Genomic DNA, 27,158 nt, shown 5'->3' with positions numbered 1-27,158 from the left:
AAACGTGGTATCCTGAATTTATACTGCCAGCTTCAGCAACCATGGTGACCCTGCTCCTGTTCTTTGAGTTGAAAAGGATTACGTTGCATCCTAGCCTGTATTTTCTATATCATGGTGGATGTGGGAACTCTAATTTGCCCAGTTCCATCCCATAGGTAACAGGAGCATGTTGGTCAAAAGTGGACTCGAGGTTTAGTTTCTAGTCTAGTACCTTTGGGAATCCCATTCAACTTCAGCAGGGAGGCAAGTTGACTGGTAGTAGATTGTCTGCATCATACAGCCTGGCCAAGCAGTCTTTCCACTATCTGAGAGTAGTCCTCTCCTGCCATCTTTAGTCCCTGGAGAAATTGAATTTTGACTGCTTTCAATCAACTGAAAGCGCGTTCTGTAACATTGTGGACACCTAAGCTACGTACAGAGAAAGGGGGAAGTGGGGATGAGAAGTGAATGTGAGGATATTGTTTTAATGATGGAAAGTTGCAATGGTGGCTGCCTTTTGACTCTCACCCCAGGGTCACGCTGGAACACAATGTACTGGGACATTTATACATAATCGAATTTCCCTTGCTTGGTGTCCTCGTTGGGACTTCGATTGTAAGTTGATTTGTCTTCCGGGTAGCTCCTCTTTACAGGAGTCATTTCAGTCTCGTAGTGAGTGCTGGTCTTGTAGCCGGACTTGTAAGGATGTCCTCGGCTTGGCGCCTTGTAGATGGTAGAATTGTACCTGCACAAACAAAATCTTGTTTAATGGCTAAATGAATGTTCAGGGCCTGCACCATCATTCAGAGAGTCATAGAGTTGTACAGCAAAGAAACAGGTCCTTTGCCCACTGTGTGCATGCTGACTGCCATGTCTATTTACACTAATTCCACTTACTGCATTAACTCCTTCTCTCTCTATGCCTCATTCATGCCTATCCAGATGCCTCTTGAATGTTCTTGCTGTTCCTGCTCACACTACCTCATTTCAGGTATCAACTACTGTTGTATGAAAATAAATTGGTCCTCAGATCTACTTTAAACCTGCTTCCTTGCCATAAAACTAGAGAACCCTACCATGGGAAACAGACTTTGATGCTCTGTCTTATCTTTGCCCCCCCTCCCCATTGTTTTATATATCTTTATCATGTCACTTCAAGCCTCTTTCACTCAAGGGAAAATAGACCCAGGATACCCAATACCTCCTGTTGGCTCATTCCCACCCCTACCCTTCATTCCAGGCAGTGTCCTTATGAATCTGCAAGTACTGAAGCCTGGATGGTTGATTTGATTGCTACACGAGGCTCTTCTTCCCACAGTCCATGCGGATCACCAGGTTCCTACTTACATGAACCCTACATTTTCTTCTCCCCATATCTCCATCATCTCCCTCTGCCCTCCCTGAATCTCCCACTCACCCTCATACAAAGCGTAATTTATGTTAGCCAGCTAACCTAATAACCTGTTCCTTTCTAGGATGTGGGAATAATGTGGAGCCCCTGCAGGGGAAACCCACACATTACAGGGAGAATGTGCAGGGACCCTGGCAATGTGAGGCAGCAACTCTACCTCCTGGTGCTACCCAAGTTATTGATACCTCCACAATTCAACCACAATGAAGCTCCTGCAATGAAACCCCTGTCCTACCTGTGCCACTCTCCCGCCACCTGCAAGTGTCCATTGTCCTGTGCATGTGGGTGAAGTGTTCCTCGTGGGTGTAGTGTTCCTCGTGGGTGAGGCTTTACAGTTGATCTCATTCCTAGCCTCAGATAACGTCTAAAGGTACAATTTTAAATGGGGCTACTGTAGAGTCCACAGGAATCTTGACTGATTAAATGACTGGGTACCCCAAAAGTGCTGAAGCTGGTAGGGACACCCCAAATCCCATTTTACCTGCAAGCAGCTGATTTTGACACAGAAAACTGGAATGTTCCTCCTAATTGACATTGCTTCTGAAGCACACTTGGTACATTTTATCCACCACCCTCCTGCTTGGGAGGTAGATCTGCTAGGGGCCTTTCATAATCCAATAATCCTTTGACGAATAACATTTATTGCCATCTTGTTTTCCATGGAGCGAGGGAAGCTGAGTGGAGACTGATAGATGTGTATAAAATCATGAGAGGCATTGATAAGGTGGTCAGTCAGAATCTTTTCCGTAGGGCATAAGCATCTCAGACAAGAGGACAAGAGTGAGAGGAGGTTAAGGGGAGATGTATGTGGCATATATTTTATACAGCAAGTGCCTGAAATGGGCTGCCAGGAGAAGTGGTTGAACCAGATACTATAGGAGCATTTAAGAGGCTTCAAGACAGACACATACTGTATGAAGGGGATGGAGGGATATCTATCAGCCTCAAGCAGTAGAGTTTTAGTTGATCAAGGGAGCATATTTGGTACAGGCTTGTGGACCATAGGGCCTGTTCTTGTACTGTTCTATGACAGACTTGCATTAAGAGGAAAGTTGATGAAGGAAAGGCTGTGGATGTTGTCTTCATTGACCTTAGTAAGGCCTTTGACAAGGACCCACATGGGAGGTTGTTTGAGTTGCTCGATGTTCAGGATGAGGAACAGGTAAACACCGCTTTACGAATACTCATTTCATGAAAATTCGCTGATACGAAGAAACCCGTGTTCGCTTTTAAGAAGAGGTTAAAATGGGTTTTGCTTTTATGAAAATGGCCTCCAATAGTAGTCTTTAGGAATTTTTGGTTTCTGGATGGTTTCTCAGATACTCAACGTTCGTAAAGCAGGGTAGACCTATAGAACATTGCATTAGACATTGGCTTTGTAGGAGAAACCAGAGAATAATAGTAGATGATTGCATCACTGACTAGTGGTGTGCCTCAGGGATTGGAGCTGGGTCCATTGTTGCTTGTCATCTACAGCAATAATTTGGATGTGGTAAACTGGATCAGCAAGTTTGCATGATGACACAAAGATTGGAGATATAGTGAACAGCGAGCAAGGCTTTCAAGGCTTGCAGTGGAATTTGGAGGGAAAATGGGCTGCAAAATGGCAAATGGAATTTAATGCAGACAAATATGAGGTGTGGCACTTTTGGAGGTCTAACCAAGGTAGGATGTACACAGTAAATGGTCAGGCACTGAGAACTGCAGCGTAACAGAGGGATCTGGGAATACAGATACATAATTCCCTGAAAGTGGCATCACAGGTAGATAAGGATGTAAAAATGGCTTTTGGTATGTTGGCTTTCATAAATCATTGAGTGTAGAATTTGGGATGTTATGGTGAAGTTGTACAAGGTATTGGTGAGGCCAAACGGTGTGCAGCTTTGGTCACCTAACTACAGGAAATATCAATAAGATTGAGAGTGCAGAGAAGATTTACAACAGTGGTTCTCAACCTTTCTTTCCACTCACATACCATCGGTGCTCTGTGATTAGTAAGGGATTGCTTAAGGTGGTATGTGGGTGGAGAGGAAAGGTTGAGACTCACTGCTCTAGACCCAATTGTTACTGAAATATTTTACTTGAGAAAAATTGTCATTGGCTCATTTCCTTTGGAGTTATGAAACCGTGCACATAATGAGTCAAATAGGGATGATTAAAACAGTAGTTTTCAACCTTTTTCTTCCCACTCACATACTTCCTTACTAAACACAGAGCACCGATGGCATAGGGAATACTTAAAATGGTATGTGAGTGGAAAGAAAAAGGTTGAGAACCACTGAGTTGCTGGGACTTGAAGTGAGTTACAGAGAAAGGTTAAACAGATTTTCTGGAGCATCAGAGAATGAGGGGAAGTTTGACAGAAGTATACAAAATTGTGAAGGGTATAGATAGAGTGAATGTTAGTGGGCTTTTTCCACTGAGGTTTTTTTACAGCATGGTATAAGCTGATTCTGGCTATTTAAACCCATGCAGCCCAATTACACCCAAATTAATCTACAACCCTGTATGTTTGTGGAGGATGGGAGGAGCATCTGAAGGAAACCTACGCAGACTTGGGAAACATACAAACTCCTTTCAGACAGGATTGCTGGCGCCATAATAGCATTACGCTAACCATGCTGCCCAGTGGTTGGTTGATACAAGAACTAGAAGACATGGGTTAAGGGTGAAAGGTGAGATGTTTAGGGGAAACCTTCATGCTGAGAGTGCAGAGGGAGCTGCCAGGTGCGGTCCTGAAGGTGGGCTCCATTTTGACATATCAGTACGTGGATGGGAGCGATATAGAGGGCTGTGCTCCAGTGACCAGACAGAATAACCGTTCAGCCCAGACTAGATGGGCCAATCAGCCTTTTTCTGTGTTGTAGTGTTTGATGGTTCTTTGGTTGCCATTAATGGTGGAAATAACTTTTCCTAATTGATCAAAACTCTCCACACATCTGACAAAGCAGGATCGATAGAACTGGGGCAAAGGGTGAGAGGTGACCTAATAAAGGTGTATAAGATAATGAGGGTCTTTGATAGGGTGCATAGCCAGAACTTTTTTCCTGGGGTGACGATAGAAAATGCTGGAGGACATCTGTTAAGCTGAATGGAAGAAAGTTTAGAAGAGATGCCAGAGGTAAGATTTTTTTTACGCACAGTGTGTGATGGCTGCCTATCTCATATTGCTGGGGGTGGTGGTGTAGGCCGGTACAATAGGGACATTCAAAAGACTCTTAGATTGGTATATGAATGTAAGATAAATAGTGGGTTGTGGTTGTGAGTTAAGGAAGGATTAGACTGTTGATTTACACAGGTCAGTACAACATCGTGGACTGAAGGGTGTGTATTGTGCTATAATGTTCTAAATCTGAACTTCCAATGCTGGTTTCGGTTTCTCCAGCCCCTTCTTGGATAAAGATACCCTAAATCATGTTCCAAGGCCTCTTCTGGATGGGCTCCACATTTGTGCTGGAAATGAGCACCATGATGGTCACTACCAACCTGATGCGGTGGTGGCGTTTATGATTATCAAAGCTTAGGGCTAAAGCATACAATACTGGACACCATCAGGGTTCAAAGGAGGAGGGGATAGGGAGAGCCTTTGGATTTTAAAGAGAAGACTTTAGGTCTGTTCCATTGGTTTGGAGCACCACTATCTTGTGGGGTGGGGAAGAATAGGAGGAACAGATTGCAGAATGTAGCTGGAACATGGGGATGGAAGGGTGTACAGTTATGTGCCACACAACATCTGTTTGGGTAACATCCGTCCGCATATAGGTCTTAGTCCCATAAGGTTATAATATTCAGAAATCCCGATCAGAGAACGGGATGTAACAGCTTCCGCGTGCAACATTTATATCTCACGTCTCTTGTATACAAAATGATTGCGCTGCCAGGCGTGTAATGGTACAGTACATATATAACTTATAATACACAAGTCATAATAAATGCCTACATTACTATAATATGGTGTTCACATGATGTCCTATTTCACAGAACTTATCGTGGACATTAAGCGACACGTGACTATTGAAAAATCCTTTAAAAGCAGCTCTTAATTGTTTTTATATTTTATCTGACTGAAGAATAATCAGAGAAAGGAAAGTTAAGAGAGAGTATGGAATATAAGTTACTTTCAATAACAGATTTGATGTTGCCTCTTTTCCACTTCAAAGTTTTTCTCAAACTAAATTTTAAACACAATGTAGTAAATGAAGGTCACAGAGCTCATGTGCTGCACATTCAAGCGACGATTGGCACAAACGACTGCTCTTTGGATGTCTCGTCACTCACCGAGTCTCTTCGGGTACCATCCCTTTGCAGGCAATGCACATCACGATACCACCGATAAGGAGCAAACCTCCGGACACCCAGCCCACAAACAGAGCAGAACCAAAGGTGTACCTGTGAGGAACAATTGTCTTATCAGTCCAAAACCTGGCACCAAGTGACACTTGCACAAGCCTATCAAAGGAAAACCTTATTAAAGGCAATACAATGATGGATATGTTATGCTAAAAGTAGAAAATGCGCCAGAGTGCAGTGGAACTTTCTCGTTCGATGTTAGAATGTGGAACTGTCTTTCAATACAGGAATGGGGATACTGTTCAGGAACACTTCTCACCTTTATGTAATCCAAACACATTAGCTCAGTTAACAAACCACAACTGGTTAATGTTGACCATTTGTAATCTGCAGAGAACCAAACATAATCCCAGAAACTCAGAACCTACTGCACTTACCCTGGAACCAATCCCTCCCCTCCCCCTCATCCCTCCCCACCTATTGCCCCCCCCTCCCCCCCCCCCCCCCCCCCACCACCGACCCCCAGCCCCTGGTACCTTCACCTGTGGCTGCAGGAGGTGGAACACTTCCACCCACACCACAGTCTGGGGCCCCAAACAGGCCTTTTAAATGAAGCAACACTTCACTTGTGTATCTGCAGGACTGATTTACTGCAACCGGTATTCCCTTTGTGGCCTTCTCTACATCAGAGAGATCACTTTGCTGAGCACCTCCACTCTGTCCACCACAACAGAGACCTCCCAGTAGCCAACCATTTCAATTCTGAGTCACACTCCCATTCTCACATGTCTGTCCATGTACTGTCACACCTAGACCACCCACACTTTGGAAGAACAACACCTTATTTTCCGTCTGTGCACTCTCCAGCCAGATGGCATTAACGTCGACTTCTCTGCTTTCTGGTAAACTTGCTCTCCTTTTCTTTCCCTTTCCCCTTTCCAGTTCTCCCCTCCCTTCCAACTCTACTCTCCCAGCCATCCCTCCTCCCCGATTGCTGCTTTCCCCTCCCTCCCTTCTCCACCTATCACCTCCTGCCTTTGTGACCACACTTCCCCTCCCTTACTCTTTTGTTCAGACACCTGCTGACATTTTTACGTACCTTGATGAAATGCTCAAGCCCAAAATGTCAGTTCTGTATTTTTACCTTTGCTACATAAAGGACTCGAGTTTCTCCAGCATTTTATGCAACAAGGACAGGATTCCTCTTGTTCTCACCTACTTTTTACTTCAACCATGGTGTCTACAGATTATTGTGATTTACCCTGGAATCAATGATGTCCAGTTTATTTTCCAGTAAAAACACACTGAAATGCTGGAGGGACTCAGCCGGTCTTTCAGCGTCCATAGGAAACAAGATGTCTTGCCGATGTTTCAGGCCCGAGACCCTCTTCAAGGGATAAGCAGAATGAGCAAGAGCAGGAAATCTCAGTATTAAGACAGTGCAGGCTGGGGGAGGAATCCAGACCAACAAACCGTGTTAATTAGATATAATAAGAGGAGAGGTGAGAATTGATTATGTCTGAGTGAAAGGAGGCAGAAAAAAAGGGGAGAGAGAGCTGGGGCTAGACGATGTGGGAATAAGTGAGGGGAGGAGTTTTAACGAAAGCCAGAGAAGTCACTATTAAGACTGTCCTACTGGAGGCGCCCAGTCAGAAGATGTTCCTCCAATTTATGGGTGGCAGTGCATGAGACCATGGACAGAGATCTCATCAAGGGAACGGAATGGAGAATTGCAAAGGGAGATCCAGGCTATTGCAGCAGACGGAGCCGAGGTACACAACGAAGCGATCTCCCAGTCTGCGCCCAGTCTCTCCGATGTAGAGGAGACCACAACGGGAGCACCGGATGCCATAGATGACCCCTGCAGATTCACAAGCGAAGTGTTGCTTCACTTGGAAAGGCTGTTTGGGACCCCTGAATGGTTGTGAGGGAGGAAGTGTGGGTGCAAGTGGAGCATCCTTGAATCTTACCTCTGTCTCGCTGGATCCTGAGCTCCAAGCATCAATGTGTTCATCATCCAGAAGTTTGTCATCAACATATTAGCGTAGATTGATACTCCAGCAATGTGGTCACAGGAGTAGGTCCCAAGGGGACGATTGGTGGGGAGGGATGAGTGGACAAGGGAGTCACGAGGGAGTGGTGGGAGGAGGATGCGGACACTGGTGGACTTGTAGGTGAGAACAAGAGGAATCCTATCCTTGTTGCACATGGGGGCCGAAGGGACCAGGAGAATATGCAGGTGAGGGCCGAGTTGATGGTGGTAGAGGGAAGGCAACATTGTTTGAAGAAGGAGGACATCTCTGATGATCTGGAATGGACGTCTTCATCCTGGGTGCAGATGCAATTGAGATGAGGAATTGAGAGAATGGAATGGAACCCTTACAGGGGACAGGGTGTGAAGAGATGTGTGGATCTCCCAGTGGCCACCCATTTCAACTCCCCATCCTATTCCCTTGCTGACATGTTTGGCCATGGTGTCATTCACTGACCTATAAATTGGAGAAACAGCACCTCATCTTTAAACTGGGCACTCTCCAGTCGGATGGCATTAATATCAACATCTCTGGCTTTTGTTAAACCACACCCCCTCACTTTTTTTTTACATACAGCATTGTAACACCCAACTAACTTATACCTCCAGAACGTTCCGAATGGTGGTAGGAAACCAGAGCCCACGGGGAAGTCCCACGCAGACATGGGGAGAACAAACAAACTTGTGACAGACAACACTGGATTCGAACCCTGGTCCCAATTGCTGGTGCTGTAAAGGCGTTGCACTAACTTCTTCCGCGTCACCTCCCCCCAGCTTTGTCTCCCTTTTCACTGCCTTCTTTCACACAGACATAATCAATTATCATCTCTCCCTTTATATCCAATTAACACCTTTCGTTGGTCTGGATTCCTCACCCAGTCAGCATTGTTTATTCTGAGATTTCCAGTTTTTTTGTTCTACTTATTTATTGAAAGGCTCAGGCCTGAAATATTGGCAATACATCTTTATCTCCTATGGGCACTGAAAGACTGGGTGAGATCCTCCAGCATTTCCATTTGTTTTTACTATAATCATGGCAACTGCAGATTTTCATGTTTCACTAAGTTTATTTTCTAACTACGTACAAAACCAGTTGAAAGAGCATTTCTCTGGATCACAGTTCGTGTATGCACGCACGCACCCACCCACCCACACACACACAACAATAATTACCTACACACACAGAAATATAACATGAAATACCTATATTTAAATATTCTGGAAAAATTTACTCATTTAATTTATAAGAGATCCATGTTTACAGGATTCATCAATCTCACATCATGCAGGAAGAAACTATTTCCCAGCCTGGCAGTCCTGATTTTGATGCTCCTGTACCTCCTTCCTGATGGTAGTGAGTCAAAGGTCCAGTGGTAGGGATCCTCAATAATTCTTTGAGCCCTATTTAAGCAAAGCTCCCAGTGAATGTTGCCAACAGAGGAAAGCAATCTTCTGGGTTGTTTTAATATTTGTCGGTATTGACTTCTGCTCAGATGCTTTGCAGGAATGATTTCACTCAATGATTCAACAAGACAGGACATTCTCAATTGTGCTACTGTAAAATGTCATCAGTATGGGGACCTTGTTCCACCAATTAGAATCAGAATTTATTGTCACAAATAGTTCACAAAATTTGCTGTTTTGCGGTATTACAGATGCAAAAATTACTCTAAATTACATTTATTAAAAAAAATAAATTCGTGCAACAAAAAGAGAAACTGAGGTAATGTCTGTGGTTCATTGTCCATTCAGAAATCTGATGACGGAGGGGAAGTAGCTATTTTTGTACTGCTGGGTGTTCATCTTCAGGCCCCTGTAGTTCCTTCCTGATGGTAGCAGAATGGGGAGGGGATGGCCTGGGTGGTGAAGGTCCTTGAGGATAGAGGCTGCTTTCTTGAGGCACCGCCTCTTGTAGATGTCCTCGATGGAGTGAAGACTGATGCCCGTGATGGTGCTGGCCAAGTTCAGACTCTGTAGTCTTTTCCTGTCCTGTGCATTGGCATCTCCTTACGAGACAGAGGTACAACCAGTCAAAAGTCTCTCCACAGTATACCTGTAGAAATTTGCAAGAGTCTTTGGTGACTGACCAAATTTTCTTCAACTCCTCACAAAGTGCAGTCACTGACGAGCCTTCTTCATGATTGCATTGATGTGGAGGCCCCAGGATAGATCTTTAGAGATGTTGACACCCAGGAATTAGAAGTTCTTAACCCGCTCCACTGGTGCCCCTTCGATGAGGACTAGTTTGTGTTCTTCTGATTTCCCCTCCTGAAGTCCACAATCTGCTCCTTGGTTTTGCTAATGTTGAGTGCAAGGTTGTGACACCACCTAACGAGATGATCTATCTCCCCCCCTGTACATGTCCTCATTGCTGTTTGTGATTCTGCCGACAACCAATCCAGCACAATTGTGAGTGAGGTGTACATTACTGGCATTAATACCTTTCTCTGTTTTTGTCAAAAAATAGAGTGGAAGGATGACTTGGTAACACAAATAAACCGAGGTCCAAAGCAAGAATCAAAAATGTTGTCCCTACCCATATTCTTTTTTATTGTTGTCAAGTGTATGGTAAATTCAGATTGTAAACTGGGCTGCATCTTCAAGATGAAATTTTCCGAATGAGCCATTAAGCCAGCATCTCATTCTCCCCTTTGGATAAATGGGAGGGGTTTCAACTTTGCTCCCAAAGTTGGGGTGGGAGAGGTTTTCATTACTTGGGCAAATATTTAACCTTTAATTTACATCACTTCAAAACTGATTCTTGCTGCTTCTGGGAGCTACAGTCAAACCCTGATCACCTGCCACGGTTTGGCATCTTGCTCAATCGTTAGCCCAGAATGGGAGCTGGAGTTTTGACAGTGGCCCAGAGCCAGTCAAGATTGGGTATGTGGGTGGATTTGGGCTGGAGTCAGGTTCCGGAGTGCTTTTTTTTTAACCCATTCTCATTAAACTCATTGGGCTGACTGGATTTATTTATTTTATGTAGACATACAGCATGGTAACAGGCCATTTCGATCCATGGGTCCAAGCGCCCAATTTCCACCCCACTTACCTACGCCCCCAGTACGTTTTGAACAGTGGGAGGTAACCAGAGTCCCCGGGGAAACCCCACGCAGACATGGGGAGAATGTACAAACTCCTTACAGACAGCGTAGGATTTGAACCCTGATCCTGATTGCTGGCGCTGTAAAGGCATTGCGCTAACTGCTACGCCAACCATACCATCCTTGTAGAGCAGAGGGATTGCGGAATATGACTATGAATTGGCAGCATGTGTAGATAGGGTTGTGAGAAAGTTTTTGGTGCATTGGCCTTCATCATTCAATACTGAGTATAGAAGTTGGGATGTCATGTTGCAGTTGTATAAGACATTGGTGAGACCCCATTTGGAATATTGTGTTCAGTTTTGGTCACTTTTCTACAGAAAATATGTAAATCTGAAGAGCACACAGAGAAGATTTACGTGGACTTGGGGGCTTGAGGTATATAGAGAGGTGAAGCAAGCAAGGGCTTTATCCTTTGAGCTCAGGTGGATGAGGAGTCATCGCATAGAGGTGTACAAGATCATAACAGGAATCGATCAGGTGAACACCCAGTTTGTCCAGACTAGGGGAATCAAGAACCAGAGGACGTAGGTTTAAGGTGAGGGGGAGAGATTTAGCAGGAACCTGAAGCTCTACATAAAAGCCAGTGAGTGTATAGAATGAGCTGCCGGAGAAGGTGATTGAGGCAGGGCCTATTGCAATATTTACAAAAGAAGTAGATCGATAAATGGATAAGATGTGTTTAGAGAGATATGGGCCAAACACAGGCAGGTGGCACTAGTGTGGGTGCAAGTTGAATGAAGGACCTGTTTCCACACTGAGTGACTCCATGATTCTATGAAAATTTATTATGCTATCATGCAATGTGTAAAAATAAAGTGAATTACAAATGCATTGGGGTATTTCTGGGAGAAATGTCCAATAGTCTGGAAAATCTGCTAATCAACCACCACAGTTACTGGATTATCAGAGTTTTAGATTTTATTGTTCATTATATTTGTGTGTCATTTTGGTAAATCTGAGAATTGTTGAAGATGTAACGTAAATGCTTAACACTGGAGAAAGTCAAATGAAAACAACCCGTTTGTGTAAAAAAAAGTAATAATTCTTGGATAGAATTCTTGAATCTTACCTCTGCCTCGCTGGACCCTGAGCTCCAAGCATTGATGTGTTCATCATCCAGAAGTTTGTCACCAACATATTAGCGTAGATTGATACTCCAGCAATGCAACAAACCCCTGCTCAGGTTTAAACAGGAGGTGTTAGTCGAATGAGGAACAGATGTGAACATTTTAAGAATCACTGATTAGACCTCAGATGGAATGTTATGTGCATTTCTTGGTGTTTTTGGCAAGTAATGCAGGTATTTACCAGAGATAAGAAGAGCTGGAGAAGAAGGGGTTGTTCTTGGCAATGAGTTGGGAAAGGTAATGAAATAAGAGTTTATTGTCATACACATAAGTACGATGCACACATGCACACTGAAATTCTTCTTGCTTATTACAGCTACACAGATTCACTAACAAACTATAAGTTATATATAAAATTGCCAAGTGAAAAGAGTAGATGAATACAAAATGGATAAATATTCACAGTTGCAGTTAGTGAGATGTTGTGATGTTACATTAGTGCAGACACAGCTTTGATCCTGGAGTAGTGTTCTGGTTAGAGTGGTATGGGAAGGTTCAAGAGCCTGATGGCTGTTGGAAAGAAACTGTTCTTGAACCGAGAGATGTTGGCCTTCAGGCTTTTGTAGGCTCTGCCTGAAGGCAGGGGTAAGAAGAGGTTGTGAGCAGGGTGATGGGATTGTTTGAGATGTTGGCTGCCTTCTTGAGGCAGTGCCTCACATGAATGTAATCAAAGGGGAAATTTAAGAGGCATTAAAATTCATGAGGGTCTCTTCTGTCATGAAAGCCAGTAACAAGAAACTTGTAACTAATGATCAGCATCGATTTATATTAAAGTTTCCATCTCATCTTAAGTTTTTAATTTAGTATCATATTGAAAAACTGATACAAAGGGCTCAGGCCCAAAACATTGGTTACCCTTTACTTCCTATCGATCTGTGTGACCTGTTGAGTTTCATCCAACCCCAGCATCTGCAGACTTTCTTATTCAACTACAAATGCGATCGTTTCTTTTTTTAATGATCATCATTTAATGCTCTTTGAAGGATGTGCTGATAGACCAGTGGAATCTATTTCAGTTGCTGGTTGTGCATTTCACTCAGTCCCCTTGACTCTGTGGTCAGATCATTCCCCTGTGGTGTTCACTCCCTACCTGCAATAATGAACAGGATCCCGGAGGTAAGCGTGAGGTTGGCCTTCGCGGTGTCGTCCATAGTTCCCAATCGAATGCACTTGAGCGCCATGATGGAAACCAATGAGGCAATCAATGAGAGAACGATGGAGACGATCATCAGTGCCCGGACAGCTTGGAACGTGGCTGTTTGCAGAGAAGGCAGGTGTGAGCACAATGAAGATACTGGATTTGGAGGGGGTGCATAAGGGATAGATAAAGAGGAGGGGTTGAGTAGCCTGGGTCTATACTCATTGGAGGTTAGAAGGATAAAGAGGGATTTTATGGAATGAGTAATGTGAGTTTATTGTCATAGACACAAGTACAATGTACAGATACACTGGAATTCCTACTTGCTGGCATACAGGTACGCAAGATACAATAATATTCATTATATTACATAATATATCAAAAGAGAAAAAGATAGACGCGGTCGCAGGATTTTGAAGTGAAGCAGTTGGCTCCTTTAACAGGCCCACCTAGTCATTCTGCTCTTTATCACCTGCAGTGATAGATGGTGCTCACCACCTCCAGGACCACTCAGTTCCAGCCCTCATCATCATCACCGAGCATGGACCAAGGAGCTGAGTGTCAGGGATGAGGTGAAGTGACTGCCCCTGACATCAGGGTAAACAAGAAAATCTGTGGATGTACAAAAGTGAGGAGCTATCAACTTCAATGAGGGATGACTGCCAAAATAAATGACGTCAATGTGTGACAAACACTGATGGAGTCATGGTCCACAGGGTGTACGGGGAGACTTCAGGAAGCTGATGGTTCACCTACTTTTAATTTTCATTTTGAGATACAGCATGGTAACAATCCCTTTCAATCCATGAACCTATGTGACCAGTTAACCTACTAACTGTCCTGGGTAAACTTGTACCTCTCACTTTGTTCGTTTTAGATTGGTCACAGTGTTTGAGCTACTGAAAGAAAATAGACACACACTGAGAGCAGTTCTGTTTATACAAATGTTCATTACAAATTCAAAAGCTGATTTTAAACTACAATATGCTAGCCCTTCCCAACTATACTTATCAACGCCTGGACTTGTCCCAACTGCCGAAGCGAGGCAATGACCGCACACTTGTAGTAGGTTGTTGGGGCGCCGGTAGCAGCTTCTCCACCTCCCCCGACTGGGACGTTGACTGGACTCTAGAAGTTCTTCTTCTTGCTGAGAGATGGTGCCACCTCTCGGAGAGTCTCAAACTTCAGCAGTGGGACCATGGCTTATATTACCCAAAAATTGCTTACCCAAGCACCTATTCCCAGCACAGTTAGGCTTCTATCGAATAACATAATTTTCAGCTTATCACTTTGAATACAATGGTTTATTTTGCATGAAGGCTAGGCCTCTGACAGTCTGTGACCAAAACAAGCAGGAAGATTAAATGTTCTTGGTATACAGATGTCCTTTCATCAGATAAGAGCATCTCTGGCCCCTCGGTGGAATTTAACTTATGTCTGCTGATTCTAAAAACAAGCAGGTTCTCAGCCTTGCAGAAGCAAAGGCTCCAAAAGCAAAAAAAACATGGTTTAAATCTTCCATTACACTAACTCCATAAGTCTTTGCAACGTGAGAGGAAACTGGAGCACGCAGAGGAAACCCACGGCGACTCGGGAAGAACATTCAAACTTCACACAGACAGTGGCGGATTCGAACGCGGGTTGCTGGCCCTGTAATAGGGTTGTGCTAAACTGCTGCGCTAACCATAGGTGACCCCTTACTTTTAATCACTGATTCTCTCACCAGTGAAAACATCCTCTCCATGTCCACCCTGCTAAGACCCTTTGGGATCTTATATATTTCAATCAAGTCTCCCCTCCATTTCCTGGACTCCAGGGAATTCAAGCCTAGCATGTCCTACCTTTCCCCACGAGGAAATTCCAGGTGTCAGTCGAGTAAAACCTTTTTCCGAATTGCCTCCCATGCATTAACATCCTTCCTTAAGCAAGGAGACCAACACTGTACATTATACAGACAAACCAACCAGTCAACCAGTCGAAGCTTGAGAAGTAGGTGAAGTGCTTTGCAGACCCTCTTTTCAATCTTCTTCAGCATGATGCTGAACCAAGCCATGAAAGACCTCAACAATGAAGACGCTGTTTACATCCGGTACCGCACGGATGGCAGTCTCTTCAATCTGAGGCGCCTGCAAGCTCACACCAAGACACAAGAGAAACTTGTCCGTGAACTACTCTTTGCAGACGATGCCGCTTTAGTTGCCCATTCAGAGCCAGCTCTTCAGCGCTTGACGTCCTGTTTTGTGGAAACTGCCAAAATGTTTGGCCTGGAAGTCAGCCTGAAGAAAACTGAGGTCCTCCATCAGCCACCTCCCCACCATGACTACCAGCCCCCCCACATCTCCATCGGGCACACAAAACTCAAAACGGTCAACCAGTTTACCTATCTCGGCTGCACCATTTCATCAGATGCAAGGATCGACAACGAGATAGACAACAGACTCGCCAAGGCAAATAGCGCCTTTGGAAGACTACACAAAAGAGTCTGGAAAAACAACCAACTGAAAAACCTCACAAAGATAAGCGTATACAGAGCCGTTGTCATACCCACACTCCTGTTCGGCTCCGAATCATGGGTCCTCTACCGGCATCACCTACGGCTCCTAGAACGCTTCCACCAGCGTTGTCTCCGCTCCATCCTCAACATCCATTGGAGCGCTTTCATCCCGAACGTCGAAGTACTCGAGATGGCAGAGGTCGACAGCATCGAGTCCACGCTGCTGAAGATCCAGCTGCGCTGGGTGGGTCACGTCTCCAGAATGGAGGACCATCGCCTTCCCAAGATCGTGTTATATGGTGAGCTCTCCACTGGCCACCGTGACAGAGGTGTACCAAAGAAAAGGTACAAGGACTGCCTAAAGAAATCTCCTGGTGCCTGCCACATTGACCACCGCCAGTGGGCTGATATCGCCTCAAACTGTGTATCTTGGCGCCTCACAGTTTGGCGGGCAGCAACCTCCTTTGAAGAAGACCGCAGAGCCCACCTCACTGACAAAAGGCAAAGGAGGAAAAACCCAACACCCAACCCCAACCAACCAATTTTACCCTGCAACCGCTGCAACCGTGTCTGCCTGTCCCGCATCGGACTTGTCAGCCACAAACGAGCCTGCAGCTAACGTGGACATTTACCCCCTCCATAAATCTTCGTCCGCGAAGCCAAGCCAAAGAATTTTCTTGTGTTATAAAGAATGGAATGGTCAATTAAAGCTTCCCAATGTATGTTCAAAAATAGTTGTTAGTGCTGGGGATAAGAAATCTTCAGTACCCAAAGAAGTTAATAAACATTTGCAGAAATTAAAAGTATATTCCATTCCGGTCGAGATGTAATTTCAGGCACTAGTGCTGTTTCTGCAATGTTAGGCACAGCCTAGGGTTAGTTGGATGTGCCATTATACCGGTGGGTTCATTACAATATGGGAAAGCCACAGTACAGATGAAACCATTTGCTGCATCGTCTGTGGTGGTTACCATTCATAAACAAGACCACAGTTAGCGTAGCGGTTAGTGCAATGCTGTTATGGCACCAGCGATCGGGTCCAGGGTTTGAATCCCACGCTGTCTGTAAGGAGTTTGTACATTCTTTCCATGTCCCTGGGGCTCCGGTTTCCTTCCACCATTCAAAATGTACTGGGGGTTGTAGATCAATTGGGTGCAATTGGGCAGCACGGACTCGTGGGCCGATAGGGCCTGTTATTGTGCTGTATGTCTGAAAAAAAATCACTGAGTAAATCAGCACGGAAACAGTCCCTTCATCCCACTGAGTCTGTCCGTAACAATCATCAAACATTCATTTACACAATCCTTCGTTAATTCCATTCTAATTATGTCTACACATCCATTCCAGAATGTGTTCAGATACTATTCAGCAGAGCTAATGCCTCAATCAGTGTGACTGGGTTTGATTTCCACAGTTTACCAATCTCTGTTGAATTATTTATGCAAGGTGCCTTAGGGGACATGGATAATAACCAGCAATCTTAATGATCAGTCAATTCCCTGGTTCTTGGCAAATTGTGAAACCAAATTCAACAAAGTTTAACATTTTTGGTCTCCTGGGAAATTAAAATGTTTTGACCATGAAAAATATTATTAAAAAACTCAGCTGGTTAACCCGTGTCCTTTAAGTGGGGAAGTTGTCCTGTAAGTGTATTAGGGTGGTGCAGTCTCATGGGTCAGAAGGGCCTGTTACTAGGCTGCATCTCTAAATGACAAAAAAAATTAAAAGCTTGACTTCATAGTTGACACAAAGTCAACAGAGCAGGTGGAAGTGAGTGATAAATGCAGCTTGAAAAATCACACAAATGGTGGAGAAACTCAGCAGGTCAAACAGTGCCTCTATGTAGCAACGGAGAAGATGCATCACCAACGTTTCGGGCTTGAGTCCTTCATCAAGGTGTGGGGGAACCACGATGTCAACAGAATCCTGTGTTTTACCACCGATAAATGCAGCTTGGTTGGAGCTGACTACATGCTGAGACTTTCTGCAGCTTCCTGTTCTCCATTTTTGAGACTAATTTTGGACCATTCTCTGGGATTTGTCATCTAAGTAGTCTGCATCACAGGGCTTGGTTACAGTGTTAGTTGGTCTGCCATGTCATGGTGGATATGTACAATAGTGATATAGTGTTTGTGAATGGAGTGGATTTGAAAGAGTATTAGTGGTAAATAATCATGATTTCATGTTTGTCTGTATTAAGAGTTAATCATGGTGTTAGAATAGAAAGTATTGATGAATGTCATGGTCGTGAAGAATGAAGCAGTAACAGGGTCTGCCTCAGTATTGGGGTTGGCCTGTATTGGTGGGGTCTGTCATAGTAACAGGGTCTGCCACAGTATCGGGGTCTGCCACAGTATTAGGGTTGGCCTGTATTGGTGCAGTCTATTACAGTATTGGTTCTGAGCATTGAGACCACCTGTCAGGTATTGGCTCTTGGTTTTATTAACTTGCCCACTTCAAGATGTCCAGCTGCAAGTGATCTGTACAGAAATACCGATGCAGGAAAATGAACACGTCCGCAATACATGTCCCTAAAGCTACCATAACATCTGAGTCTGACAGTGTTACAAGTCTGTAGAGGGTAAAGAGACTTTGTTAGTTAGCACTAACAAAAGAACAGCAATGACAAAAATTCACCATGCACTGTTAAATTCAAAATAATAAGTTTTTATTATATTATAATAACATGACATTTCTTACTTATCTCTAACTTAAACTAAATTTAAACCCCCACTATGCACAAATGTAATCGTATGTGTGTGTGTGTGTGTGTGTGTGTGTGTGTTAGTTAAAGTCCCAAATTCTGAAATGTCAATTTTAAACTTCAGCATAATTTTAGTCTTGCTTGAAGGTCTTAAATTTTCAGTTCAGAAATAATTATAAAGTGCTTTCAAACATCATATTAAACTCACATCTTTTGATGAGTTGTCCTTCACAGAGATTTTTGTTCATTTGAGTAATTTCACAAACTCCCTCTTAACTTGCCCAAGAGTTCCAGAGCCTGTTTACTTCTCTTGAATTATGACTTTTGGAATCTGTGCTCCAAACGTTGAAACTACGATCTTTATCTTAAAGAGACAGAAGTGCGCTTACTTATTTCAAAGCCACTTATTCTGAGTTCCCCTATTTCAGGAGTTACGCATCTTTTCCCCCTCTGCAAGACAATATTGCTGCTGGTCAGTTCTGAATCTCAACAGAATGGCATGTTTTCTTCAACTGATTTCTTTATCTCAGATTTCCATAATATATTTCTGGCAAATCTCTCATGTCATATAGTATGTGACATCATTTCTGTCTTTAAAGTTCATAATGTCTTTTCACACAGATAGATATGCTAAAAGCATCTCAGACCACTTATGCCTCTGTGATGTCTGTCCACATGGACACAAAAAGGCTGTGCATTTACACAGGTGCTTCTGAGATAGCACCTATTGTTTCCAGTATCTCAAGAACTATCAGAAATCCTTTAATCTCTTTACTTCAACTGCAGAAGCAGCCATCTTGTCTTTCAAACTGGTTTCTGTCTTCCATCTCAAAGAACCATGTGTGTTTAAAATGCTAATGTGATGTCTGTGCTGAAACCAGCTAACAGCTGCACAGAACCATGTAGAATGTAAATGTTCACCCAAAACTAACTTATTAAACCATATCTAGATAATTATAGTTTTAACATTAAAACTAAGGATTAATATTAACACATATTCTTTACAAGTCCCACCAATACTATGAAAATGACCCAAACTGTGACAAAAATCATCGACATTGACTGACCCTGATCTGGTGAAAGACTGCAATATTGTGATGGCCCGTGATACTGTGACAGATCCCGAAACTGTGACTCACTCCAATACTATGACATACTCCGATACTGATACAGATCCCAATACTGTGACAGACCCCACCAATGAAAGCAGAACCTAATTTTGTGACATACTCCAGGGGTGTGATAGATCCTGATACTGTAACATACTCCAATACTGTGACAGATCCTGATATTATGACTCACTTCAATACTGTGACAGACCCCATGACTGTGTCAGACCCCAATACTGTGATGAACTGCACCAATACAGGCCAACCCCAATACTGTGTCAGACCCCAATACTGTGATGGACTGCACCAATACGGCTAAACCCAATACTGTGTCAGACCCCAATACTGTGATGGACTGCACCAATACAGGCCAACCCCAATACTGTGTCAGACTCCAATACTGTGATGGACTGCACCAATACAGGCCAACCCCAATACTGTGGCAGACCCCAATTATGTGATGGACTGCACCAATACAGGCCAACCCCAATACTGTGGCAGACCCCAATTATGTGATGGACTGCACCAATACAGGCCAACCCCAATACTGTGTCAGACTCCAATTATGTGATGGACTGCACCAATACAGGCCAACCCCAATACTGTGGCAGACCCCAAAACTGTGATGGACTGCACCAATACAGGCCAACCCCAATACTGTGATGGACTGCACCAATACAGGCCAACCCCAATACTGTTTCAGACTCCAATTATGTGATGGACTGCACCAATACAGGCCAACCCCAATACTGTGGCAGACCCCAAAACTGTGATGGACTGCACCAATACAGGCCAACCCCAATACTGAGGCAGACACCAATACTGTAATAGACTGCACCAATACAGGCCAACCCTAATACTGTGGCAGACCCTGTTACTGTGACAGACCCCACCAATACAGGCCAACCCCAATACTGAGGCAGTCCCTGTTACTGCTTCATTCTTCACTACCATGACATTCATCAATACTCTATTCTAACACCATGATTAACTCTTAATACGGACAAACATGAAATCATGATTATTTACCACTAATACTCTTTCAAATCCACTCCATCCACAAACACTATATCACTATTGTACATATCCACCATGACATGGCAGACCAACTAACACTGTAACCAAGCCCTGTGATGCAGACACCTTAGATGACAAATCCCGGAGAATGGTCCAAAATTAGTCTCAACAATGGAGAACAGGAAGCTGCAGAAAGTCTCAGCATGTGGTCAGCTCCAACCAAGCTGCATTTATCGGTGGTAAAACACAGGATTCTGTTGACACCGTGGTTCCCCCACACCTTGATGAAGGACTCAATATTAAGCCAAGACTTGAGCTGCTCATTGGGGAATGTATCGTTGCACATCTCATCCAACTCAAGCCCACTGAGTAGAAATATAATTATAGAACCATGTTTAAGAATTGTTAGGGCAGAGAAGGAAGGCATTCAGTCCGCGGAGTCTGGTCGAATTTCCTTGTCAGTCATTCTCTTCCTCCTTCCTCAGATGCCTGCGAGGTATAATTTTCATAAATGCCGATTAAATTTTCTCTCAAATTTTCAGATGCCACACCTTATGCAAAATGTATTCTAGGACACAAACAATGAGGAAAAAAGATTTTCCTTCCATTCCCTCTGAAACATTTTGCTCAAGCTTTTAAATGTATGCTCCTTGGTCTTGAATCATCTGTTAATGGGAATATCTTCCCTTTGTTTATCCTTTTCAAACCGTCGTGACCTCGTAAACCCCAACTTCCTCGCACTAAGGGGGCCTGTCCTAACTCCTCAAGTCAGATTTGGGAACTGAAATCGCTCCTCCATGGAACCATTCTTGCCGATCCTCTCTGAGACGTTCCCGCCCTTCCAAAGTGTGGTGACTAGGAATGGGTGTAACTTTCCAGATCTTTTATACACCTTCAACGTTAACCCTAAACCTGTTTTTGTGGCCTATGATTCCATATACTTCACTGAGCACTCCCCCAATATGCCATGCCACTTTCAAGGATTTAGAAACTTGCTTACCCATTTTCTTCAGTTTCTGCACCCTCTTTAGCACTGTGCCACGTAATCCATATCCAATCTCTGCACCTAACACTTGCCTGTCCCTTCAACCAGCCCATCTCTGCCTTATGGCAGTCTCTTGCTGTACAACTTCCAAGAGGTTTAGACACTCATGATCTGAATATGTGTCAAATGGACAAGAGGTGATTGGCCCCCTGTTTTCTCTGCGTATTTTGTTCACATTGTAAGAGCAACAGTTTACAGATGAAAAGATGCAAAAAGGGAAAGAACAAATATATCATCATTTATGTGATAAAAATATCCCAAGCCCTTTGCAACCAATATAGATATTGTTCTTGCAGCAAAGAGAAGAGACAATTTTCCATTAGATATCGCAAGAGCATTGGATGACTCGTTCGATGGTTTCTACAAGCTGTGATGAGTGAAAATGTATCACCTCCACAGTACCACAATGATGTTCTGATCGAGATTCTGTGCTCATTTTCAGATCCTTTGACTGACTGAGATGGAGACCTACTTTTCTGCAGTACTACATTTTTAAAAATTTGCATTTCAAGATACAGCACGGTACTAGACCATTCCAGCTGATGAGCCCATCCCTCCCACGTACAATTAATCCTCAAACCTCGTATATTTTTGCAGGGTGGGAGGAAACTTGAGCAGATACAGGGAGAATGTACAAACTCCTTACAGGCAGTGTCAGATTTGAACCTGGCTCACTGGCGCCATGACAGTGTTGCACTAATCGTGCCACCCAAACATGCCTTTAAATTCAGGAAAGCCTACACCTCAAAAATCATTCCTGTAGCACATTGCACCCAACACAATCCTGAAGGTTTTAGGACTAGGCCTAAAAGCCTCAAGATCGTGGAGGAAAGGAAAATGGTGCGCGAGGCAGAGGAAGTGCAGTAGGGGAGCAAGAGTTGTTGCCAATCTGAAGGTGAACCCCTGCTGCCCGGCTCTCCCATCCATCCTGCTCACCCACATCTGTTCCCTGGTAACAAAATGGACAATATCTGACAGAGACTGCTGGGTTTTGGTCTTTTGTGAAATGTGGCACAGCGACAGGGTTGCGGACGCCGTCATTCATCTGGATGGGCCCGCTTTATTTCGCGCTGACCGAAATGCTGCTTTGTGTGTTAAAGCCCGTAGTGGTGGTCTGAACATTTACGTCAACACGGAATAGTGTAAGGATTCGACACGAGTCTCTGGTCACTGCTCAATACTGGTGGAATTTGTGACTGTCAGATGTAGACCATTTTACCTACCGCGGGAATTCAGCACAGTCCTCATAGTTGCAGAGTACATCCCCCCCCCCCCCCCACCCCCCGGCACTAATGCTAAGGAGGCGATCTGGGAACTGTTTGGGGCTATAAATGAACTGCAGACCACTCACTCCGTGACGGACCGATTATTATCGCTGTGGATTTCAACCAAGTGAACCACAAGTTAGGTTTACCTAAATTCCATCAGTATCTGGACTTTGCTATGAGAGGGGCGAACTTGTTGGACCTTGAGTTTACGAACATTTCTGACGCATATCGGATGGAGCCCCAACCCCATCTTGGATACTCAGATCACATCTCTGTAATACTGATCCCAGCATACAGACCGCTTGTCAGACACTCCAGGTCAGTTCTGAAGCAGGTTAAAACCTGGCCAGCAGGAGCCATTCATCCACTTCAAGACTTCTTTGAGAATGCTGACTGGCACATGTTCAAGGAAGCAGCAGCCAGTGGTGACTGCGTCAATATGGAGGAGTATACGGTATCAGTGACCAGCTATGTTAGCAAGTGTCCAAGACCATCATAATTCACTCTAATCATAAACCATGGATGACTGCAAAGATGAGTGTGCAGCTGAGGAACCGAGACTCTGCTTTCAGAGTGGGCGACAAGATGGCCCCAGATATTGCAAGAGCCAAGCTGTCTAAGGCCATCAGGGAAGCAAAATGATCACAAGCCAGAGCATTCATAGTCACTTCCTGGACACAGCAAGGACACACGATCCATGTGGAAGGGCATCCAAGATATCACCAACCAAAGGACTACACCATCTGCCTGCACTGGTGATGCCTCCCTGCAGTTCGCATACAGACCCGACCGCTCTACAGACAATGGCATCACCACCACCCTCTATCTAGTCCTCACCTCAACTGGAAAATAAGGTCTTGTATGTTCGACTGCTATTTATTGACTTCAATTTGGCATTCAACACAATCAGTACCTGATAAGGAAGTTGAACCTGCTGGGTCTAAACACCTCCCTTTGCAATTGGATTCTTGACCTCCTGTTGGGGAGACCTCAGGCAGTCTGCCTTGGTAACAGCACTTTACACTGAGCATGCCCCCCCCAACCCACCAGGGCTGCGTGTTTAGTCCACTGCTGTTTACTATGCTGACCCACAACTGCAGCCAAACACAGCTCAAACCACATCATCATGTTCGCTGACAACACGACCTTGGAGGGCCTGATTAGTAAGAATGACAAGTCAGCGAACAACGATGAAATGCAGTCACTAATGGACTGGTCCACAGCCAACGACCTATATCTGAACGTTAATAAAACGAAAGAGATGGTTGCCGACATCAGGAGGGCCTGGGGGGGTCCACGCTCTGTTGACCATTGATGGCTTGACAGTTAACATCGTCAAGAGTATCAAGTTCCTTGGAGTGAATCTCACTTGGCGGCGAATCTCACCTGGTCCTTTAAAACCAGCTCCATAGCCAAGAAAGCCCAGCAGCACCTCGACCCTGCAAAAGCTGAGGAAAGTCCATCTCCCAACCTCCCTCCTCACTACATTCTACAGAGGATGTATTGAGAGCATCCTGTGCAACTATATTATCACCTGGTTTGGAAGCTGGACCTCCTCGGACCGCAAGATCCTGCAGAGGATAGTGAAGTTTTTTTTAAATTTTTTATTTTTCACACTATAAACCATATTGATCAAGATACATACATTTTCCTTCTTAAATATATACAGTGTCGTTTTCTCCCCCCCTTCCCTCCTCCCCTCCCTCCCTCCCCTCCCTCCCCTCCCATTTATTTAAAGTTCAGAATATAAAATACATTAAACCGGTCAAACAATGTTGTCACTCAATAAAAATAAACAAGAAATTCCACTGAGTCAGTTCTTTTCATTATCTTCTCCTTCTGTCATTTTAGGTGGTAGATGTCCACGGTAGGTTTTCTCTATTGTGTTTCATGTATGGCTCCCATATTTGTTCAAATATTGTAATGTTATTTCTTAAATTATATCAGAGGATAGTGAAGTTGATGGAAAAGATAATTGGCGGCTCTCTTCCTACCATGAAAGACATCTACAGCACTCAATGCAGGTGAAAAGCAATAAACATTGTGAAGGAGTCCACACACCCCTCATGTAAACTGTTCTCCCTTCTGCCATCTGGTAGGAAGTACCGTAGCACTCGGGCATTTACGTCCAGATTGGGCAACAGCTTTTTTACCCCAAGCCATCAGGCTCCTGAATTCCCAGAACATTTATGGATAGTGTACCATGAACTTTTACTGTATGTGTCTTAATATTTCAATGTATTTAACTTCTATTCTAACTTATATTTATGTAAATATACTCCGTGGACCTGAAGAAACGCAATATTGTCGTTACCGTGCAAGCATGGTATGAACGATAAATAATGGTGACTTGACTTGAAAGGCTCATTGAAATCTGGGCTCCATTATCTTCTCCATTAAAGCCCAACCGTTGAGGAGGGTCACATCCCCATAAAGCCTAACCCTTCAGTATGTTAACTCCTACACTGGGCTTCAGTGGTTCAGTACACTAACACTCCCATCGAAACCTTTCCCCAAATATTTAAACCCACCCATCGAAACTCGATCATGAGTATAGTTGGTCTCTCCTGAAACCTTATCTTTGATCCCCAACAAAGCCCCACCCTGGAGTATGTTAACATTCGTATCAATAGTCAACTCCTGGTCTATTAATTCCTCCTCCACAGAAACACATTACATGATTATACTAACTGTTTTCTTGAAGCCTTATTGCCCTAACCCTCTTCATCAATGCTCAATTTCTCTGCACATTGACCTTCTAGTATTATTTTAAATTTAAACGTAATTTTAAAATAGCACGTATCAGAAAGCTGTTTGAACCAATTAGGTCAGAAACATTTTGAAATTATGCTTTAATAAAAAATAAGTAAAGGAACTATATTTTTGCCTTTCAGGTAAATAAATAAATTTACAATGTTGCCTGTAAGACCTGCATAGGTAGGATTGTTCAGGTACGGTTGTTTGGGAAAAACAGTCAACATCTTTGAGATTGTTCTGTATTCCGAACTCGTCGGCATCCTGACATGATCTTACCTGGAAGTCCCAGGACAGTAAAGAAGGGGCGACATTCGGTGAAGCCCGACGTCTGTTGTACACAAGTTTTCCACAGTCCCATGTAGTTGTAAACTGATGTCACCAGATCCTGGCCCAAATCCTGAGTGCTCCACATGTTCAAGGCAGTGGCAACGATGGTCCCGACAAAGCCGAGAGAGGCAACGGTGAAGCCCAGGCACTGGCACATTGTGGTGGCCATGGCAGTCCTTCAGCAGCAGGCAAAGCCTACACGTCTGAGCCACTGGTCTGCTCTCGATCAAATGACTTAGCCCCTTGCATTCTGTACGGACGTAGCTTTTGTGACTGAAACTTATCAGCATCAAATTAGTGAGTCACGTATTTACTTAAATTGTTTTCATGGTGAAACTCACACCAGTATTTCCAATCCATCATGCCTTTCATTTGTCGTAAGAAATCCCCTTCTCTTTCATCTCCTCCCATTCGCAAGCATTCTGCATCTTAATGTTGAGCCTTGATTGTGAACTTTTGCACCCAAACAAGAACTTTGTATATTCAAGTCCCACTCTAGAGAACAATATCCAGGCTGATGTTGCATGTTAGGACATAGAAGATATTTGATGCCCCACTGAAGGACAGGCCAACTCTCTTTGTGTCCAAACCAATAGTTGCTTTGAACCAACCAGTAAAGATGATCTGATCATTTATCTCACGGATGTTATTCTCCTTAATGTGCGTCTTGTGGGATTTAGTTCATGCCAACATTTATTCTCCCTTCCTGGAAGGCTGTAAGGAGCTGGTGTAGCTTGGGTGGGGGATTGCTCACAATTGTATTAGATAATTGAACAAGCAAGAATAGGCCCTTCACCCCACATATCTATGCTGAACACAATGTCCAAATCAAGCAAAAAACTGCTGCTTGCATGAGAAATATCTCTCCATCCACTTCCTAGTCATGGTTGGGGGTGGGGGAGAACAGTTGAGGAAGGTTACAGGTGGGGTTGGATTGGCGAGAGGCACGGTGCAGAGGCAGCATGGTTGGTAGAGTGGGTGGCGGGGGTGGGGGGGGGGGCAGATCCAGGATGCAGTTAAAAAAAAACAAAGAATTTCTTGTGTTGAAGCCATCAAAGGGGCATCAATAGTTCAGGAGCCCACAAGAGCCTCCAGGTTCTCTGATTGTTGAGCAATCAAGCCCGCTCTGTTTGCACAGCTTCGGCAGTCATTTTCCGGGAGAGGCAGTGAAGTCACCAAGTCCTGCTCCTTTGTTTAACCAGGTAGCCACCTGCCTCTTGACTGCGTTGAGAATTACTGAGCATTTGCACTGGATTCTCTCTGGTTCATTCACACAGTGAACTAGTCATATCTTTCATCTACAGCTTACACATAGACCTGTGTCTCTTCTGAGAGATTTGTGGCCACACCCAT

General features: G+C 44.1%; 2 protein-coding genes across 2 annotated transcripts in view; one reads left to right on the top strand and one right to left on the bottom strand.

Annotated features, from left to right (window-relative positions):
- The window catches only part of LOC138743570 (cilium assembly protein DZIP1L-like), a 149,412-nt gene that overhangs the window by 77,344 nt on the left and 44,910 nt on the right, over positions 1–27,158 (top strand).
- LOC138742245 (claudin-18-like) lies at positions 218–25,974 on the bottom strand. The gene is made up of 5 exons (XM_069896361.1): positions 25,755–25,974; positions 13,037–13,201; positions 11,889–11,994; positions 5,669–5,779; positions 218–724 (listed from the first exon to the last, which is right to left on the bottom strand). Exons 1-5 carry the CDS (start codon positions 25,972–25,974, stop codon positions 544–546), a joined length of 783 nt encoding a protein of 260 aa, XP_069752462.1. The 3' UTR covers positions 218–543.

The sequence above is a fragment of the Narcine bancroftii genome, chromosome 9 (genome assembly GCF_036971445.1).
Source record: "Narcine bancroftii isolate sNarBan1 chromosome 9, sNarBan1.hap1, whole genome shotgun sequence".
Taxonomy (NCBI): domain Eukaryota; kingdom Metazoa; phylum Chordata; class Chondrichthyes; order Torpediniformes; family Narcinidae; genus Narcine; species Narcine bancroftii.
This window is presented reverse-complemented; position numbering and strand designations above follow the sequence as displayed.